At 28.7% G+C, this 22,117-nt stretch overlaps 1 protein-coding gene across 1 annotated transcript in view; it reads right to left on the bottom strand.

The window, feature by feature from the left end:
* The window catches only part of LOC148230508 (uncharacterized), a 37,509-nt gene extending 18,744 nt beyond the window's left edge, over window positions 1-18,765 (bottom strand). The window contains exons 1-2 of the mRNA XM_088195681.1: window positions 18,755-18,765; window positions 17,946-18,004 (exon numbers count right to left, since the gene is read on the bottom strand). Coding sequence (XP_088051807.1) covers window positions 17,946-18,004; window positions 18,755-18,765 — 70 coding nt within the window. The remainder of the gene's footprint in view (window positions 1-17,945; window positions 18,005-18,754) is intronic.
* Window positions 18,766-22,117: the final 3,352 nt, after the last annotated feature.

The following is a 22,117-nucleotide window of genomic DNA, read 5'->3' as shown; positions in this document are numbered from 1 at the left end:
TAGTATTAAATTGTAAGGATAATATAATGTATGAGACGGTTAATTAAATTAAGCTGTTCATTCTGTAGATATTTTAGAAAATATACTTTATGTTGATATTATAATAAAATATTTAATACATTATTATATTCATTTATAATGCTAATTGCATATTCGGTCCTTTTTTTCTATTAATATTTATTAGCTATTTAATCACTGTTCATGCTTTGGCGAAATTCAATGTAAATAATACTATGATGTATGTAGTTTTAAGGCTTCTTTGTCGATCTTATGACACATGGATTAGACAGTATGTGTTAAAATAAAACAGATCAATACTTTATAATCATGTCGCATAAATAGATGTTGTAAAAGATAACGAGCTTAATCCAAAGTTGCGATCATTAAGCTCAACTTTAATAATAAAGTGCACAATCATCGTTATATCAACTTTCTCATTTTTTTCCCTTATTACGTCCATAATTGGATATTCCAATCTGGCTCCGTTTCGCTGCAGTCGACCGGGCTGGGGGTGGTTTCTTAAGACGGGGGTGGTTATTCGGGAGAATAAATCGACTTTGAAATTAAAAAAATCTTCTTTTATACTATTTGCCCGGCGATTTCCACAACAAAAGCCGCCCACGGGCCGAAGGAAGAGCGTCGGAGCGGGCGAAAAGCGTCTGATTACTTTTTCCTACCCCTCTTTGGTACGTTTAATTTTTTTTGGCGCAAATTTTTAACCGAAAAAAATCACGACTTTCCAACTCCCCTCGAGCGGATTTTCTACTTTAATTAAGGCAAACAATTAAATCGGTCGAGCGTGGGAGAGCAAAGATTAACAGTCGATTGCTGGGGACGGTGTCGGTTTAATTACGTGGCCGTAATCGGAGAATTTGAGTGTTTTCAGACAATACAAAAAGGAATCTGCTTTTCAATTTTATTTTTTATTATTTTCTTAAAAGCCTCTTAAAAGATAAATTAAACGGGGGTTGGATTTTTTGCTTTTATTGCGTCCGTTTTGATTGTATTTGATATTATACCTATCATGTGTCTTATATTGCTTAATGGGGACATAGCAAATTATGTACGTGTGTGCGTGTAATTATTAAATTGTCAGTGGCATTATCAGCAGCCGGAAGGTGTTGTCATTCCCACGTGGGCGGAGGATGTGACGTCACAGCGATTTAGGCGAGAATTAAAACGATCGCTGCTAGTTAGCGGGATGTGTTATAATTGGAATAATCGTACGAATTGCGATGGGGGATCGTCAACATTTTTATTATATAAATATTTAACATGATATGAAATACGCGAAAACGAATAAATTTTACTGGAACTAATTAGGGTTAAAATATATTATTTTTCTGCATTTTTAAAATCAACCTAGCAATAATAAAATGTTATTTAAATGACCTTTTTCAGATCAAGTAACTGATTAGTTATGATTTACATAAATACTTGAAATCGATTCTAAAAGAAAAACATTGTATAGTTTTTATAAATCATTAATCAAATTCTATTTTACACACACAGATAAGATAATATTGCTTTATCTGACGTTTCTTGTTAATATATTGTGTTAAAGCTAATAAAAATAAATGTATCCAAGTATTACATATTTATTAAAATATGGAATTTTTTTTTTACCGTAAGCATAATTAAAAACATAGTTATAATTAATTTAACATTTATATAATTAGGAAAATGTTTTTGACTAAATTTGAAGTTCAAAGCACTTGTTAATACTAATACTTTGAATACAAAAATGTTATATTTTAGATTTGAAAGTTCACGATGTTGTGTAATATATAGGGTATAAGTTTAATATAATATAAAGATAATCTAAAGTTCAACCCAAGCCAATCAGTTATTTAGTAGTTGAAGTATAAGACATCACATATGTATTTTTGGAGTTTAAAATTAATTTGGCTTTTTAATTATAATAAATTTACCATAATCACCTGAAGGATTTTAACTTTGAAAAACCTGTGTTATTGGTCTACTATATCTGTAAATAATTAGAGCAAACCACTTATCATGTGTCGAAGGAACGGCGTTAATAATAATATATTATAATTGCCAGTTCTAAGCTTCCAGACAATATTAATTAAAAATAATGGGTTTGATATATATAATTCGAATCCAGGTCATTCAGGTATTAGTCACAGACCTGTACCACTATTGTGTGAAATTAAAAATTACTGGTTGGGTTCATCATAACTTTTGACATTTGATATTTTTACAAGATTGAGTGTATACCACAAAATAATATTATGTATGATTATTAAGTTAGTTATAAAACATATATGATTTGACCTTACTTTAACTATGCATTTATAAAATTATGCAAATTTCGTGTAGTAGTCCTTTATCGGATTAATTTGATTATTATTAGAAGATCTAGTTTTTAAATTATCATTTAAAAAGGTATGACATATATATTAAAAATTTTATATTGGTGTCAAATTTACTGAATTAATATTAAAACATAATATTTATTTAAGGCAACGGTAAAATTATAAAAAATCTAGATGTACATTAAATATAAAATTTAAGTAAATTAATTAAAAATTTTGTATGAAGTTTTAGTTTTGAAATATGTAAGGCAATGGTTAAATTATTTACTGTAGTCCTTAGTACAATTACTACTAACTAGTATTGATATCATTTGTAAACAGTTTAATTGCAATAATGGGCGTAACTTGAATGATATTTACGCCCATATATGTTATTATTAATTATAATTAGCTTAAATAGATGAGAGCTCTTAATATAAATTGAGTAGTAAATTAATATGCGGGTAACCATTGAGGCATTAAAGTGATGCCTTAATATTTTCTGATAAATATAATAAATTTATGACTCCAATGTTTAGAAACATGGGCGTTCTTAAAATTTAATTAAATCTAGTGGTTTTCTATGGCATTTATACATCACAAAATTGTTGTATAAAATCGTATTTTATTATTAATTTAATTTCAAGCATAATATATTAAAAATATATATGAAAATAACGATTATATGTCGAATATGCTTTATGAGCCTATAAATTTACATTTGCCGTCATAAAATCACTACCGAACGACGCGGTCCATTGACTTTACGAGCGCCTTTACAAAAGTGTCAAAAATATTTTTAACCACGAGTCGCACTTTACTACACAAAATACTAATCACGGTCTTTCAGATTACTCTTAAACATTTAAATCATGCGGGCTTAACATTTGAGACAAAACTTATAGATAGTGTTATGAGGGCATGCATGCCAGAAGTACTAGACTTAAATGCAATCTTGGTCTCGAGTCGCGTGCCTGTATTATTAGTAGGTCGACTCATTAATTGTGTAGTACTCTCATTATGCTACCAACACTAAAAGGGATATACTTGTTTAAGGATAATTGTTGTTTTTGTGATATAGCCGGGGCACTGTAATTGCGACGTTCACGAATTAACCACGATTGAATCGAGCGACTGATTTAATAGATGACATATTTTTTTGTTGTTTACGTTTATTAGACAGGGAGGACAAATATATGTTTAATTAATTACTTTATTATATTCATTTCACATATGAAGATATAATAAATCATTTACAACTGATCGTATCATATTCAAATAAATATCAATTTGTTGCAAGATTCTAAATCGTTGCCCACATAAAAAATACATATATATCGACCTTTAAACAACAAATCATTCTCGGCGCTTTTAATTTTTTTTTAATAACGCCCACTTAAAATAGCCCTTCGTACACATTTATACAAACGAAGATATACTGCCAGAACAGCCCACCTCATCAAATTAGGAGCTAACATTGAAACAAATTAATATATCTCTCTTCATAAACGTCTTTCATCTCTCAAATGTATTCACGCCCCTTCTTAATAAAAAAATATTAACAGTTGCTCAGTTTGTTTCTATATATATATATATAAACGTTTTAAAAGATTAGGACACCTTGCGTTTATTAATCAGCGGCCCCTAAACGCCCCTTCTTGTGTTATAATTATCCCTTTACCACCCTAATATCTTAGATGAAAAGGGTTGAGAGATGAACCGCGAACAAGACACTGAGAATGACTGTTAAAAATATTATAAATGTATAGATATTTTTAGATGTGATTTAATTATGTCCGCCCACCGAAAAAGGGTTATTTAACGCGCCCTTGTTTGGGGTGCGGTTACGTTAAACGGCATGCAAATATTCCTAAGGGCTGGCAGGTCTCTAATAAAGACGGAGCGGAAGGGTTGAGAAGCCAAATCTGGCGAGTAATGAAAGGGTTATTATTAACCGAGCCAAGTAGTCCTCGGGGCATACGGTCCCTAACAATTAATTAGCCCCTTGTAATTATCACTACATCAAATTGAAATTTATGAGGTAATTTATATAATCATTTTATATTTACATTCCTAAATTATTGTTTTAAGTAATTAGTTAATCTGTGGATTTTTAAGGCGAATTTACGAAAACGAGAGACGTAAATAAAAAAGTCCCCTTCATTTTTATTAAAATAAATGAAGGTCCATCCATCCCTTTTAGCGAAAATCTCGATGTTACAAAACACTTTTATTTTTTCACGTTTCGGAACTCATTTACTGGGTGAGGGAAAGGCGTGACTCAATTTACACCCTCATTACATGAATTAGAGAGGCACCTTTAAAGAGAAAGAAAAAAGTTTCCCCCTTTAAGGGTTGGAAAATTGCAGAGAGGAAGAAAAAATGATCGACAAACACGATAGTCTAAATTGAAACGCCGAAGAATCGCCATAACCGGGATTAGAGGATAATGGAGGCCCTAAATAAAGCTGTCATCCCCGAACCTCCCTCAATGATTAAAAATTACATCACGTTACGGCGCTAAAAATACGTCCCGTCCGGTTACAAGCGGCCATTTCCACTTTACAACGTAACCGATTTACTTTCTTCACACGTACTATGCTCGCCCTACTCTGCCCTTACAGCGGCAAAGTTTCGATACACGTATGAGGGTGTGGGGTAAAAATAATGCAAAATTTGTTAAATACTAGTATCTATAAATTTATTTCATTTTTATGTTTATTAAGTAGAATGATATTTTACATCAATTTACTAGGATCTAATTTATAGATTATTTTATATTAAATATACATACATACCAATGTAATAAATTAAAATCGTAAAATTTAAAGCAAATTTAAAAGCAAGTGTTTTTTCTTGAAAATTTTCATATTTTGAGAAACTTATTATTTCTCAAAAAATATTTTTATTTAAAAATTAAATTAAAGTTTTGTACCCATTCTATTTTTTGTAACGCTGCATAAAAAAGTATGAGTCCATGCCAGATGTTTGAACATATGCATGATTTTTTGGAAGCTAAAATTGTTTACGATTTTTCCACTCCTCTATTTGGTATAAACTGTACATTATTGATCTATAATAATAGCTTAATTAATAATAAAAAAGGAAATAATCACTCCGCGGCAGATTTCAAAAATGTATGGGGGCCTTCCACAGAGTTATGCTATAAAATTCCTTGTAGGCGAAGTTAAATCTCGTTTTTTCACGCCACTCAACGCTCTGTAATCAATGTTTGATTATTCGCATCCATTATAAAAAATCATCATCATTTTGAAGTTTGTTCTCTTCAACGATCATCCAGTTCTCTGTTCATCAATATTATAAAAATACCTACAACGTATACTGTATTATTATAATCACATACTTTATAAAACATATATTGTTATATTTATCAAAAATTTTCTCGTAAATTCTCGAGAAAATCGAGATGTGAAAATGAGGATTCTCATCTCTCGAGAAAAAAATCGAGAAACCAGAATGTCTAACCAGGAATAATACAGTGTAAAAGACGTTTTCTGTCTTAATATAAACATTTATGACTCATTGTTAATATATGTGTAATAATTAAAAGTATGAGACATACTGTAAATCGTATTTTTATACTTTAAAATATGTCAGTGTTTTTAAATATATTTTTTTATCGGCAAATTTCTAAAAAGAATATTAGTATATTTTCTGAAAAAAAAAAAATTTTTATATCCATATTTTCTTAAGATTCCAAGAGTATAAATAACTATTCTTAGAAATATGTTATTAAAAATATATTATTAGTCTTATATTGCTTCAGAAATTCAACCTTCAGCGTATAGTTTTGTACGTAAATTTTTACAATACTAATATTTATTGATTACCAAAAAAATTAGGTATATAAAAAAGTTTTAATTAACGGAAAGATTTTATATTTACAATCTCTAAAAAATATGCATAATTAAATTTAAGTAATATTTTAATCCTTAATATTTATAAACTGCTAAAAACTAGTATATAATAAACAGACATTAACATCCGTCAAAAATTTTAAGGTGTAAAAAAAGCACTATAATATTATGTACATAATATTGACAAAATAATATTACAATATCCAGAATATATTATTATCGATCATATTTTTATTGATTTATAATTTTATGTTATGTATATGATCATTTATGTACATTTTTTTATTAAATCGTAATGATTTTAAAGTGTTTTTAACAATAAAATGGCAACAATTGATATTTTTAAGAATAAAATAAATTGCGTTACACTTTGTTTAAAATTTAAACTTTCACCCTTGAACATAATTTCTACCCTCAGATTTTTATTTCACATCGCGCCAGATTCGTTCCATTGTGCAACCGTCGTGACAAAATTGTGAAATGGAGAAAAAAAATCGATACCCCATTGTTCAGTGATCAATTATTCACGTGCGTTTGTGTTTGCAGTAAGGACTCGGGTAAATTTAATTGTGTCACATTTGTATGTCGGTCCTGGAACCCCAAGTTTTCTAAACTTGTGTGTGTGTGTATAATGTATCCACCGATAATGCAATATTATCAATCAATACGGGGTAGAGACATCGAACGTGTGTGTGGCTTTGATAGTTAACGAAAACCATAGGCGTAGATTATATTTAATAAATATTATATATATTACAATATACTATTTTGCGTTTATTTTATTCGGTGTTTGTTTAGCTACTTTATTAAAAATCACGTACCGTTGAAAAAGAGTAGTGGATTGATTTTTTAATCTATATCCCGAAATTTTATCAAACACAAACATTCGTAAAAATCAGCCGTGCACACCACTGGCCCTTTGATTGGTATTTTTCCCTCCGCACGGGGTTAAGGGATGTTTTTTCGGCTTGAAGGGGTTGCGTCCTCGGGGAGTTATATAAATTCCGCTCCGGCGATACTTGTGTGTTCTTTTACATAGGAAACCAACTTAGCAAAACTGATTAATGCAAACAACGCACACGAAAGCGCTCGGAAATATTTCTAAATAAAAATACATTGATTGTATCGATTGATGACTCACCACCACCCTACCCTATTCTGTATGAAAGTCCTTTTTTAAATGTCTCCTAGACTTGTAATAAAAACGCGACCCTTTAATAAGCGTCGTATCTATAATGTATGGACAGTCCATACATAGCGACATGGTTGGTGTACATGTTTTTCTATAATTATAGAAAGTGCTAGTTCGCCCCTCGTTTTCGTTAAGAATGAAGTGAAAAATAAGCATGTATGGTAAACACGCGTTAATATATGTACAAATTTGATTTTTATTACAATTCATGGACGATAATTCGATATAGTGACAAGCTCGAGTTGACACACGAGGCTTACAAAAATCGCGGCTTGTGAATAATTTATTAATTTAATTTAATCCAATTTTCAGCTTTTTTTTGGATAATAAGCACATTCAGTTACCTGTAGTATCAAAAAAGTAATTTTTAATATATTTTTATTGACTCTGGTTCAAAATTTTGCCGTTAATTGTAGTTTTTTAAAGTTACTATTAAACATTTCTTGGTCTATATTTAGATCTAAATTAGAAAAGTTTAAATGTTGATAAAATGATCAGTAAGTTTTAGATGTTAGTAAAAAAAATATTTCTATCTTCAAAATTATTTTGTATATAAGTTTCCCTTTCCTTTAAACTGATTGCGTTTTATCGGAAAAATGCTGTAGGTATTTTTGCGCTTTTTAAAAACCTGCTGTTTTATTAAAAATTTAATTTTTAATATTTTGGATTAAAGATATATTAAAATTTAGCAATGTGCATAGATTTTTTATTATGGCATTTAAAAACATTTTTTTATTTAACGAATACATCAAAATATTTTTAATTACAATTGGGATAATAAATAATAGCAATTAAGTCTCATTGTAACTATGGGTAGAGATTTATTACTGTTGAATATTACAATGACTATTTATTATATTATATTATTTTTATGTATTTTAGCTGTTGCTCCCTAAATATATTTACTATAATTTATATAGTAAATTAAGTTATGGAGCTATTTTTATAAGCTTTACCTCCTGTCTGTAAATTTAAAATTGCATTTTTCAGAATTTATTAATGCTTCAATATTAAAATTAAATGTAATAATTGAAAATAAATAATATACAGTTTTAGAAGATTTTTATAATAAATTATGTCTCAGTGCTTTTTTAAATGAGCCACATTTTTGTATAAAAATGCATTTAACTTAATTACAAGATTATGGAAATTTTTCCAGAACTGAGTTATGTTACTATATATTATGATGATTAATTGTAATTATATATTATTTTCTCTATTCTACTTAATTTTTTATTCTCAAGATCTATTTGCATTTGAGCATTTTTCTCGAGCTTATTTTTATATGTCTTATTTTTTTATAGTTTGAAGTCATGACATTTAATGAATTTTACTTAGTATTAAATAACGTTTTAATTTATTAAATATTTTATAATACATTTTCTCTTGAGTTAATTGATTTTATTTTTATAGTAAATATTATCTCTCTTTTTAGATGCGTCACAATGTAAAAAATGCATTTAACTTAATATCTCATTTATATTTATATTATTTATAAATATAAAAATGATTTGTTATAAAAACATAATATTTAAATCTTATTTCTTATAATCTTATAATAAATTAGGTTTTATTGTTATTTTTTTAATTTTTTATCTTTTTGTATTAAATTTAACTTTTTTAAAAATTCAGGGAAATTGTTTTATTATTTAATGATTAGTTATTAAAACACATTATTTTCATTAATTTTTCTTTCTAGATCTAATTTATTAATAAAAATTAATAAATTGTAACTTATTACTACATTTAAAAGCCGGAAATAATATTTTTTAATTTAGTATTCGATTAAAAGGTGATTAGATGAAAATGTATTATATTAAATATTTATTAAAGAAGCGTATACAATTTTTTTTTCATACTAAATTATATTATTGAAAGTGCTTACTTAATCGTATACATATACAGTGAATAAAAATTAATGTGGTTATTAGCGATATTAATTCGCCCATATAATGATCGGTAATGGGTATAGCGGTGGGTAATAATCTCCTGGAAAATTGCGCATAAGCAAGTATCTCATGCCAAAGGCGCATTTAAATTAGCCTAATAACGACCGAAAAGAAAAAGAAAAAAAAGCGGAAAATCTGAAAAGCGTTTCTATTGTTTCTTCAAACGCACAGATTATGGATTTTCCCCCATAACATTATATTATAATGAAACGGAATCATCCATCTTCTCCCAACACCACCAGGGGCAATTTGGACTCCTTTTGTTATTTGCCTTTCGTTGTGTGTATATTTTTTTCCTTTCGTTATTTTATCTAATCAAAAAGTTTTTTAAAAAGGAAAAATTATACCCTTCCAATTTATTATTAGAGCGAAACACGTACCCGGTGGGGTGGTGGAGCTTGACACGAGCAGATTCTTACTTTTCACCCCATTCAATATACCGTATATAATATAAAATAGTATTTATTTTGGGATACAATTCTAACAAAAATGTGTATTTAAAGCTATAGAAAAATGACCAAAATGCTGATTTAAAACATATATAAGTTATACATTATATTTTGTATACACATTCATGTAAATTACAGAAAGCACGAGGGGATGAAAAAAAGATTAGGAAAAGAATGAAGGGCGCGATCTCATCTCGGAATATAAGCCCCCCGAAGTTCTTAGCATTTTTTTTTCTGGCTCTGCTAAATTATTGTACACCTTTGTGTGCACGTAAATCAATAGGGGGTGTTTGTCGGGGGTTGCTGGCTCCTTTTGCATATAATTGCGTTTTCTCCTCGCAAATGAGGAATCGCTAATACGCCCTGCCGCTTTGATGTACTTTAATCCATTAAATAGAGTGTCGCTAGAGTTTTATTTACTATAAATAACTATTCGAATAAAAAGTATCATTACAGATTTTTTCTATAATAAATAGAAAGGGACATTTTTTAGTGATAGACTTTAGTCAGTATTGGAAATTTAATAAATTCCTTTAAAAAGTAAAGAAATCTATTTACTACATTTTTTTCACTAATTACAACATATTTAAATAGTCATTGCAATTTTCAATTTAAGACGTACATTTTATGTAGAAAAAAAGAGAGCTTTGATATTTATTGAATATAAATGGATTACTACAAAACAAACTAACTCTTATTATGTCTTTGAAAAATTTAGATCCACTAAAAATATGCAATGAAACGCAAAACATATGCGATTAAGGCAACGATCTTGATTAGTATAATTTATTTAAAGGCAAAAATTTGCTTATTCTCATAATACCATTGATTTTTAGCAATTTTGCTATTTTTTTCTTAATTAGTTGAATTTCGTCTTTATATCCCAATATCATGAGTAAGGATTTAAAACAAATATCTGGGGGATAAAAATATTTCAATTAAAATATCGTTTACGAGCAATTTTTAAAATTGGGATATTAATAAGAGCAAGACTTAGTTGATGCTAGGTACAAAATTTACTTATTAAATGCACATTTATAATGTTTTATTTTTATATACGTTGCAATTTATTATACAAAATAATAATATAGTTAATGAGATTTATTTGCAATAATAAATTTATATGAGTAATATTACTATTATTATTTTAAGACATTATTACTAGTGAGAGTCGAATAAAGCGCATCTAAACCGAATTTTGCCCAATAGGAGAGCACAAAAAACAATTATCCATTCTCAGAAGTCAAAAATCCACGTCAAAAGCAATAAAATCGTGCTGTTGCCGTCGCAGTGGGAACGCTCGTTACCGAGCGTTCCCACTGCGACGGCACCGACACGATTTTATTGCTTTTGACGTGAATTTTTGCCTTCTGAGAAGCGATAATTGTTTTTTGCGCTCTCCTATTGACCAAAATTCGGTTTGAATATACTTTGATAAGCCCTCTTATATTTAAAGTCCATAGTAATATCGGTAAGGATAGGATCATATTTTTAAAACATAGTGTAATATCGAAATGGAACAATATGTGAGATGCGTCTGTACTTATTCTTCCGCTTATTTTCCCCTGAGAGATGAGTTGGCTTAGTTTGTATTTTTGACTTGAAATAATAAAAGTTCAAAGACTACAATTAGTTTTAGAACTTTCATTAGCATAGGTTTGGGTTTGACAGCAAATGGACGTTTCGCAACTGTCAAATTGAGTTTCATAGACATTTTAACGCAGCACATTCGCTCCTATCAGCTAATTATATTTTCGTTAGTAAAAATATATATCTACTGGTGAAAATATATTTTAACTTTACTAGTGAAAATATAACTTTACCAAAAAAAATACATATTCACTGTAACATTTATACATCCGATGTAAATAAATAATAAGTTGGTAAATATATATATATATATATATATATATATATATATATATATATATATATATATATATATATATATATACATTAAAACATATAGAATAGTTGAAATTATATGATTTCACTAGCATCTGCCAGATAATTTATATTTTTACTGGTTATAAATCTACTGGTGAAAATGTATTTCGATATGATTTTACTAAAATTACATATTTAAAAAAATATTTTCGAGATAGATTCCATACTGTTTTTTCTAGATTTTCTTTTAGGAATACCCACATATAACTGAATCTATTATTTATTTATTTTGCTGCATTAAATCCAGCTGTCAAATTACCGATAATTCAGATGGTGCTGTTTTTGATTTTTCGTTATTTATTTGCTTCTTTTTTAAGGATTCCACCTGAATTTTCAGATCAAATACCTTAATTAATTGCTACTAATTTATATTCGTTGAATATTTCCTCTCATGTCTAATATTTTTTAAACGTTAAAAAAGCAATAAAGTCAACAATAATTTACACAAATGGAGGCGCGTCAAAAAAATAAAATCTGTCCCTTTAAATAATAATGCTTATCGTGAAAAGTGGGTGATTTTGAAGGCAATGTTCCGCTCTTTTTATTTATTGCATGTATAAAAAGAGCTAAATGAACTTATACCTGAAATATTAATTGCTATGATTTTTTCTAGAGCCGGGCCCCTCAAGAAATTTGTCCCCTTTCTCCCTCACCTCTCAGCAAGCCTGCTCATATTCTTAATTCCATAAACTCTAGAGTTATTGAAGTATATTCTAATATACTCATGTGTAACATTTTAATATAGTTTTTTGTATGATGTTATGTATGGAAGCTTTATATATGTTAACCAGGTTAACCACCATCTAATCAACATTGCCGCTTTTGGTCTGCATCAAATATTTATTTGTATCATAACACCGATTTTATTTATGGACGCGTCGCAACATGCACTCGAGGGATAATTAATTTAAGGACGATTCCCTCGCCGCACGATCCAGGGGGTTGAAACGCGCCGTATGAACTTTCATACGCTGCAATTATTTCTGCTTACCGTGGGGTGTACATTAAATATTATATAAGACGCATCTGATGCGGGGTGGGTGGGCAAAAATGAGAAAAACGGCGAGAAAGCGCGAGATGAAGGTTGGGGGTAGCCTCTGATATTATACGGCGGTTTAATATTTCGCCGACGGACACAATGGGAAGTGATTGCATAGTAGATTTTCATGAAAACGTAATGCGAATGATGCGGGAACGTAATGGAAAACTCAAACCGGCACACCCGGTTATTATTAAGTTTCGCCGAGACGGAGAATGGAGCCGTGCCGCGTTAACAAACACGTCGTGAATGCTAGGCGAATCGAATTTCGGAGTTGTTGCTATTGCTTATTTTTTGGGAGAGAATCAAGTAAACAAGGAAAACTAGAATGTGTAGCCATTACAAAGTAAAAGTTCAATTGTGAAGAGTCTTAGATTAACACTATAAATATGAATTGTACACGAATATTTTTTTTAGTCAGTGTTGCTTCGGTCATTTATAACCAAGTATTTTCATTTTGATGTATATCTGTATTAAAGCACATTTTGACCTCCTATTTTGATATTTAAAAATAAAATTAGGGCGCAAAATTGACGATGGCAGATTTTTTCACCAAGTAAACAATTTATTCGAAAATGTATGTTACATGTTTTTTTCTCATAAAATTCCGCAACTACAGTCACAAATAACATTTGTGAAGTGATAGGTAATTGATTAAATATCCATAAATGGCAAAAATGGTTCCAAAAAAATTCTAACAGGAAATTACTATAATAAAAATAGTCTTGGATGTGATAGACCAGCAAAGATAGATGATAATATCCTGGCTGCAGAAATGGAAATAAATCAAATCTACTCAAACTATCCATCAGCTGACCAAGAAACTAAACCACTCCGATTCGACAGTGCATAGACCCATAAAAAATATTGGGAAGGCTTGGAGACACCGTGTATGGGTATAAAACAAGTCGGTGCGTATCCGACTATCCCAAGAGCTTCTGGTTCTTTAAGCTAGTCGTTTTTTCTTAATTATTCGATAGATTAAAATAAGAAATATGTATTCTACGACAATAATCGTCGCAGAAGACAGTAGTTATCCGAAGTTCAAGTATTAAAACCTATATCTCGAAGCCCGGGCTTATACTTGTCAACAGAAAAGCCTAAAAAAGGCTTATACTTGTCAACAGAAGTCGAACAGTTCTGCAACATGACAATGCATGACCCGGTGTGGCGAAATTTACTTTGGAATCTAGGAATTTGTCTGGAAGGTTTTATTTCATTCACCTTATTCTGCAGACCTTGCTCGATTTTATTTTGATCAATGCAGCACTTCTTAAACGTAATTTATTTTTTAATTCAGACGATGTTAAGAGGAGGCTATTAGAATCATTTGCATTAAAGGCTAATGAAATTTAAAAAATGCCCGAAAAATAGAAAAAAAAATTACTTTGAATCATTAAAATAAAAAAAAACATTGAAGGGTAATTTTTTGTTCCAATTAAAACCCGAAATTTATTTTATGATTATCTTACATGAATACTTGAAACAGTAAACATAATTCAAGCTTAAGAGTTGTATCTCTTTTGTAATCTGAAATATTGTAAGCTCGAACAAGGATACGGTGTAAAGACATAGTTGATCGTGTTGTTTGATTTATATTTTGCTTTTAAATATAAAAAATAAGTTTGTATAAAGAGATTATTATATTCTAAAATAGTAAATATTTCATAAAAAATATTATTCACCGTCCATCTAATTTCCATTTTTTACCATCACATCAATTCAAGTCACATGAATAAATTCTCAAAAAATCCTCGTTAAAAATAGCAATATCAATCATTTATCACGGCCATACTTATTTATGGCCGCTTTCCCTTTCTTAATACCCTCTCACCCTCGGGCGCATATACATGCTTAAAAAACATTAAACGCCATCCCCCAACTTTTTTTTATTACTACGAAAAACTCCACTATTTATTCTTTTCCATATCTATACGTAATATATAGACACATCTTCTTTAAATTGCGTGACGCGATTAAAAAAAGAGATTATAGCATTTTTTTACGACCGAATATAAATTATGCTTAAATAGCAAACAGAACGGCGGAACGAACTTTCGGTTAGTTTTTATTATTGAATTATCTCCCGTTAAATATTCATCGTTAAATATGTCACGACGTCGGCGAAAGTAAATTTTGCATTAGCATATAAATTCATTATGGAATTTTATCTATTTTTTAATGAAAGAATATTTTCGTGGGTTTATATTAAACACAGACAGTCACATAAGTGTGGGGTGATTTTTTTTACATATAGAGATTCAACCACCCCCTGAAGTAACCCCTTCGAATAAAAAAACACCATTAAAAAAACGAGTTACAGAAAACCCACGAAAAAGCGCATTACAGTCCCCCCTGTATATATACAAGACAAATGTGCCGAAACACATTGTTTCATAAATAATAAAAAAAGCTTTGTTTGATATATAAAAATATTATATTTATTTTTAAAATATTACATATCAAACGACGGTTAAATTTAACTACGATTGAAACATCGTCTCAATCGTTATAATATATATTGTGCCATTCAAAAAGTGTAACAAATACTATATTTACATAGGGTTTTGTTCTTTGAATGGCAGTTTCGCAGCGGAACCGGCATTAATTATAATATCCGATTAAAAAACGCTATTTAGACTGCGCTCATATCCATTATTGTTTTTTTTTGGCTAGGGGTAGGATCAGCCCCGTGGGGTGAGAGATCAAACAATGCCTCGTATAATGAATCGGGGTGTACAGGCGTAGATAACGCATGAAAAAGTGCACTGTTGCAATGTGCGAGTATAAAAAAACCTATTCATACTAAATCATAATATGAACAAAAAAATATATTATAATGTGAGCGTCAACCGGAAAATATTGCAACGTATTTTTTCATAGTTAATTGTTATTTTTATATATGTTTTAATTTAAAAAGATCGATATAAAACCTGAATCTGATTTTAAAAAATACATTTTAAAAATCTGGCTTAAACAAATTTAAAGATATATAGTACTTTTATAACATTAATATAGACATTAAAACGATATTTTAAAATCAGTATAGAAATATCCCGAATGTATGAATAAAAAATAAGTTTACTGGCAGTTTACATCCACTCGACTGATATTTGCGTAAACTTTCAATAAATGCTCTCATATTTCAACAACTTGTAAGATCAGAAAGTGAAAAACTAATTATCACAAAGTAAATATATATTAATAAAAATATAGTAGATTAAATTCATATTGGATAATTCCGAATTCAGTCGTGCTTTGGCTTTTGATACCAGAGTGCGTCATATGTTATATTTGTGTCAAAATAAACTGGGCCTCAAAATTAACGATGACAGACTTTTTAGCAAGTGCATTTCTTAGCATTTTATATAAATTTATTATGGACAAAAAAAGTCAACAACTACAGCCACTATAAATATTTGTGGTTAGATTTTCATTAGATTTATTCGGGAATGTTAAAGCTACTATTTTTAATAAATTAAAAAAAAAAATTTAATATGATTATTTCCAATTATTTATTTTAAGAAATACCCAAATTTAGAAAAATCATATGTTATCTAATATCTATATAATAATATACCTATTTATTTATTGTCTTCATATTTTTTTAAAGTTAAAAAAACATAAGGTAATTTTTTAATTCAGCAATATATTGAAATTCGGTTTATGTTAGTTATTTTGTTAATGTTATGAGTATTTACACAGGACAATAATAATTTATAATATATAAAAGTTGGCAAAAATATTCTTAATATAAAAAGGTTTATTTAATTTTTTTCGTCATAGCGTTTATTCATTAAATTAAAAAAAAATATTTAAAATAAACTAATAATTGCTTATATTTTATTATATATATAAAATACATACGTATAATAAAATAATTGCAATTTAAAATAATAAATAAATATTTTTATCAAAAATAAATATAAATAATCAATCTAGCATCTTGATCCTTAATATAATATATTATATTAAAAAATAGGTGCTGATTTAAATTATCTTGATTTTTTTATAAAAATCTTATATATAAACGTATTTTTTAATGACGTTTTTCAATGTATTTTAAAACAAGAAATTTCTATAAAATTCTATATTAATAAAATAGATATGTTTTTAAATTAGTTAACTATAAAAATACAATATAGTTTTCAAGTAAAGATTTATTTTAAAACAGTGTTAATATCAATTAATATAGTAAAGCCTTAAGCTCTTTAAATTACACAGAACATTTTTAATTTATATATTTTTAATATAAAAATATTTATTTAAGATTTTATATAATATGTTATATTCATTAAATCAGAGCAAACGTTAATTAAAATTTATATATAATATACGAATATATAAGAATAATTTATTTAAATAAGATCATTGTATTTATATTATGTTATTATTACTATTATTATTATTTTTATAATAATTGAACTCTTAATGCTGATTTTCATTATTATATTTAAATTTATTTTAAAAATAAAGTCATATACATTACCGTATTTTAAATGTATTTTATTAAAAGTAATTTCTATAAAATTCGTATAAAAAAAAATATTAAAATAGATGAGTTTTCAAATTAGCCAACTTTTCCTTCTGCTCTTAAAATTCAAGAGGCGCGCCTCAAGAAAAACTACGTAATTAGGGTTTAGTTATGGAAGGAGTCGAAAAAAATTAAAGGACTTACCCCCAAGGAGCGTGACGCTTTTGTAGTAAAAAATATGAGTGGCGGATTTAATTGTGATGCAAAATTAATGGTATGGGTCGCCCCGCGGGGTGACGTCGACAAGGATGTTTTGATTGCTTTTTTTTAATAAGATTTTTTTGCCTTCTAGGGTTGTTTTTTTCTGCAAAGTCTAATGAGTTGTTTTGCGGTGTGAAATAATTGTCCTTGTTTTGACTGGGGTGTGCCGGCGTAGGGTGCTTTGCCACCAAGTGTGTAATTAAACATAAGCCTAAATTTGCATATCCATTTTTTTCATACACCCTAAACCATAAAAAATGAATTTATGCCAACTTGAAAATATATACAATGACACCTAAAACTATTTCTATTAACTCGAAATTCAACCATAGCAAAAATACATAAAAAAGCATACTTATTCAATCGCAATAGTTTCATATCAAAATATTTATCTTTATGTTTATTTAATATAAATATTTTTATACGATTCAAATCACTAACCTTTCGCGAATAATCTACGAAGACTTCGAACGGGTATTGGGTAGTTGGCGAATCGTACACTGAAATTAAGTGAAAAATATCCATCAAAAAAACTATTATACAAATCGCGATTTTAAAAATTTACTCATACAATAACTACCCAATGTTGAATTAATCAAAAGCATACAATCAAATACCCGTATTGCGATCAAAAATTATAATTTATGAATATTCATAAATCTATTGCGATTCGATATATTCTCACAAAACACAATGGTCTTTCAATAAAATATAAGTATAATAAATACACATATATTTATAAAAAGGGGTTACGCTTGTGTATGAATATTCATTCTCTACATATCTCCTAGGAATATTAGGTAACTGGAGCAGTTTGACTGGGGTAAAAATTAATGGCACATGTACAAATAACGGCTGTCGATTCTATTGGCTTTTTTTAGAAATACATATTTTAATTTAGGATATTCGACACGCTCGCGAAATTAATGGCGTGTCAATAAAAATCATAAAAATACTTTTCAATGATTATATATAAAACATTTTGAGAATCAGTAGTGATGGCGATCGGCATGGGGGATGAAAGAGTTGTCGCGCGATTATTGTTATATATTTTTTTTATAAATTTAATTTATGGCATTCCAAAATCGAAACCGCGTGCGCTCTCAATAATTGAAAATGTCATTTGAAAAACTAATGGCTTCGATATGCCATAAAATCTATGGCTTCGGCTATAAAACCCATAAATTAATATCATTTATTTAATCCGGATTGGGGGACCCAATTTGTAATGGCTCCAAAGTCGAATTTACAATGCGGACATGTTCGATCGATTAATTTGTTCTATATATTCGGACGCATATGGCACGATTATATATTTTATTAAAATAAATCTGATCTAAATATGTAAATGGTTTAATATTTAAAGAACATTTATAAATAAATATTAATATATTTAAATAATCACATATACATTAAGATGATATATTACATCCATAAAATTGATAAATTTTCTATTTTAATAATATTTAATATATTATGAGCAAATTAAAAGATTAAATAAATTTCACTATTTTAAATTAAGCTGTCATATTTATTTTAAAGTCTGTAAGTACTTATAAATACAACAAAATAATTTGTATCTAATAAATACTAATCATCATAATCTTATAAGATACTGCTCAATTATTTTTTGATATATATTATTATATAATATAGAGTTTTTCTATATATATATTTATATTTTTTAAAGCAACTATTCCATAAATCGTAATAATTTATTTGCCTAATAAGTATTGTTAAATAAGTTTTTAGTGGGTATATACTAAAATAGTTATAAGCTTCATTTTTTGTAAAATAATCTTATAAGAATAGTGGTCGATTTTATGTGTAAAATCAATGCCTAACAATAGACGAGTTTTATTACCTGTTTCGAACACGTAGAGCTTCGCGTCAGTTTTTTCTTTAAATATACAAAGTTTCTCTTCCAAATTCGGTAACGTTTCTTGTACAATAATGAATGACCGTATCCAAGAAGGACAAAGGGCGACCGGTGAAAAGCTTCCCAGTCATAAGCCGAATAATATCCATTCATATGGGCAGGAGTCTTTCTTTTAATTCTGCTCCTCCCCGATCCGTTTCAAGGACAAAGGGTCGGTGTAAAAATATACATTTTTCTACCTCAAAAATTTTCAACGTACAAAAACGTCTCATCACAATGATTAAGGTGAAATTTGGAACCCGGCCTATTGTTTACACAAAACCGAAAGAATGCTGCTCACGGTACCGGTGCAGGACAAAGGACATAGGCCCCTAGGGCGGATCGCATTTGTCATTTTTCACGGTTCAGACGAGAATATGCACAGAAAAAATGTGTCATCTATCATTTACAATTTATAGATTATTTCAAAAATATCAATGGAAGTGTAAGAAAAAATGAATGCGACCCATAAACGTTTCCGTTTTGTAGAATATTTATATATAAAATAGTACATCTATAAAAAATCATACTAAAATATTCGTACAACTGTGGAATTGCTATTCAATACGTGCATAATAAATATGTTTTCGCCAACAACTGTTATTTTTGTCAAAAACGCGGCATTCTTTAAACCAGGAGCGAGTCTAATTCAATAATGACCATGCAAAGGGTCCTTTTTGAATTCGCATGACATGCATTTACGAGGGTGTAATTTCAGGGCTGTGTGCTACATTTTTCTAAAATATTCTAATCAATATATAATATGATAATCCTTTCTCCTTATTATTACAATATCTTAATTTATTATAATGTTTTTTTTTAATTTTCATGCACATTCGAAGGTCTGACTCAGATAAAATCTTAAAATCACAAATGCATCGACAAATATTTATCTAGTATTTTATAAGCTCAGTGTGTGTTCGCTATCGAATGGTCGATAATAGGACACCCTTCGCCACGTTAATTGATACCGCTTTGGGGTTTCTTGCAGAGAGACAAAAAAATAGCCGTTGGCAAATATTTAAGAAATATTAAAAGTAAACACGGATTTTTCACAAGTCGCATTTCGGCGAGTTGGTTATAGTATAGTAAAAACCACCCTTGAAAATAAAATAAATACCGAGATCGAGGGTGGCCGAGCAGCCCTAAACAAATAAAGCTCAGAGCAAATATTCGCGCGGCGCACCGGTCCTAAATATTTTCGTCCCTTTACCTTTTCCTTATTTATGCTTAGGTGAGGTCAAATATCTCCTGTCTAACGATACGGCGTTGCAGGAGTTAATTCTTCTGGTTTGGCTACTTTTAACCCTTTTAACTTGCTACCCATATATCTATTCATTAATTTAATATTTTATATTGTAAATAAAAGGAGCAAATACGTTATATAAAATAACTATACACTATATTACAAATGTTATAATTAAAAAGTGATTTTATTTTAACTTAATTTCATTAAAAGTAATATGTATTCAAATTCTTTTTAATTTTTCTTCTATACAAGAAAGTACTCTAATTAAAATTTGTTTGTAGAGTACGCTCGAGATAAGGATGCCGGTTTGTTATTGTGTGCGTGAACTGTGTGGCTCAAAACAATTTCGCTCAGAATATTTAATTTTTTTATTTTAAAAGAAAATATATGTTTATTTAACATACATGCATCTGAGCTAAGTTGAAAATTTCAACGGACAATTAAAAATATATTATATAATCGACGAAACCAGACATTGATGTCATTAATGAAATATTTGCAAAATTCAAAATCTTTCACTAGTCAAAAAAATAATGAAGTCTTTAGCTATTCTTCAAAAGCAAAAAGATAAATAAAAAATGGGGAAAGAAATTATTCGCAGATTGTTTAATGGCTCGACGACTCTATTAAATCATTAGAGTCCATTGAATAAATTAAAAAAATATCATTGGCGCAACGATAAGAATTATATTTTTTGTGTGAAAAGTGTGAAAAAACCAACAACGTACGGATTAATGGAAAAATAATTAAAATATTTTAATCCACGGGTAAGAGAACGAATAACTTACAGTGTATATTTTAAGCCTTAATATCAATTAACCCAGATATACCCAAGAAATTTTGTTCTCTTAAAATTGCATTTATAAATAAAAAACAGTGGCACGAGTTTAGTGACCTGCCCATGGGACAGTGGGCATATCTGGGTTATACTAATATCAACACAAAATTATTAAAAATAAATCACTAGAGAAGACCGAACTTCTGTGCCACACTGCACTTTAATGACGAATACCAGCGTTGACGAATCAGCGACTGTCCTTAAAAGAGAAAGCGAGACAACGAAGTACACGCTACATCGCTTCTCCTTCTCATATACATGTACACGCACACAATAACAAACCGGCATCCTTATCCCGAGCGTACTCTAACACAATCGTAAAAGAATACATAAATTAAAGTATTATATACTTTTTATTTATTTTATTAATGATATATTTTATATGTATGATCTGTGTGGTAAATTATATACTTAGCTAATAGATAAATAAATTAATAATAATATGGTAATTTTATTTTCGTGTAAAAAGTTGAGTGGTACTAAAATGAAGAATGTTAATAAAGTGGATCAGCAAAGACAGTAATGGGGTATTCAAGAGTAACCTAATTTTGATATGTAATTAGGAAAGGTAATAATTTATTAACCTTACCTTTCCACATATTAAATCA

Source organism: Plectrocnemia conspersa, unplaced genomic scaffold (assembly GCF_051122295.1).
Source record: "Plectrocnemia conspersa isolate PC_06_02 unplaced genomic scaffold, ASM5112229v1 ptg000010l, whole genome shotgun sequence".
In the NCBI taxonomy this organism is placed as follows: Eukaryota; Metazoa; Arthropoda; class Insecta; order Trichoptera; family Polycentropodidae; genus Plectrocnemia; species Plectrocnemia conspersa.
The sequence above is the reverse complement of the archived record's forward strand: the minus strand, read 5'-3'. Positions and strand labels throughout refer to the sequence as shown.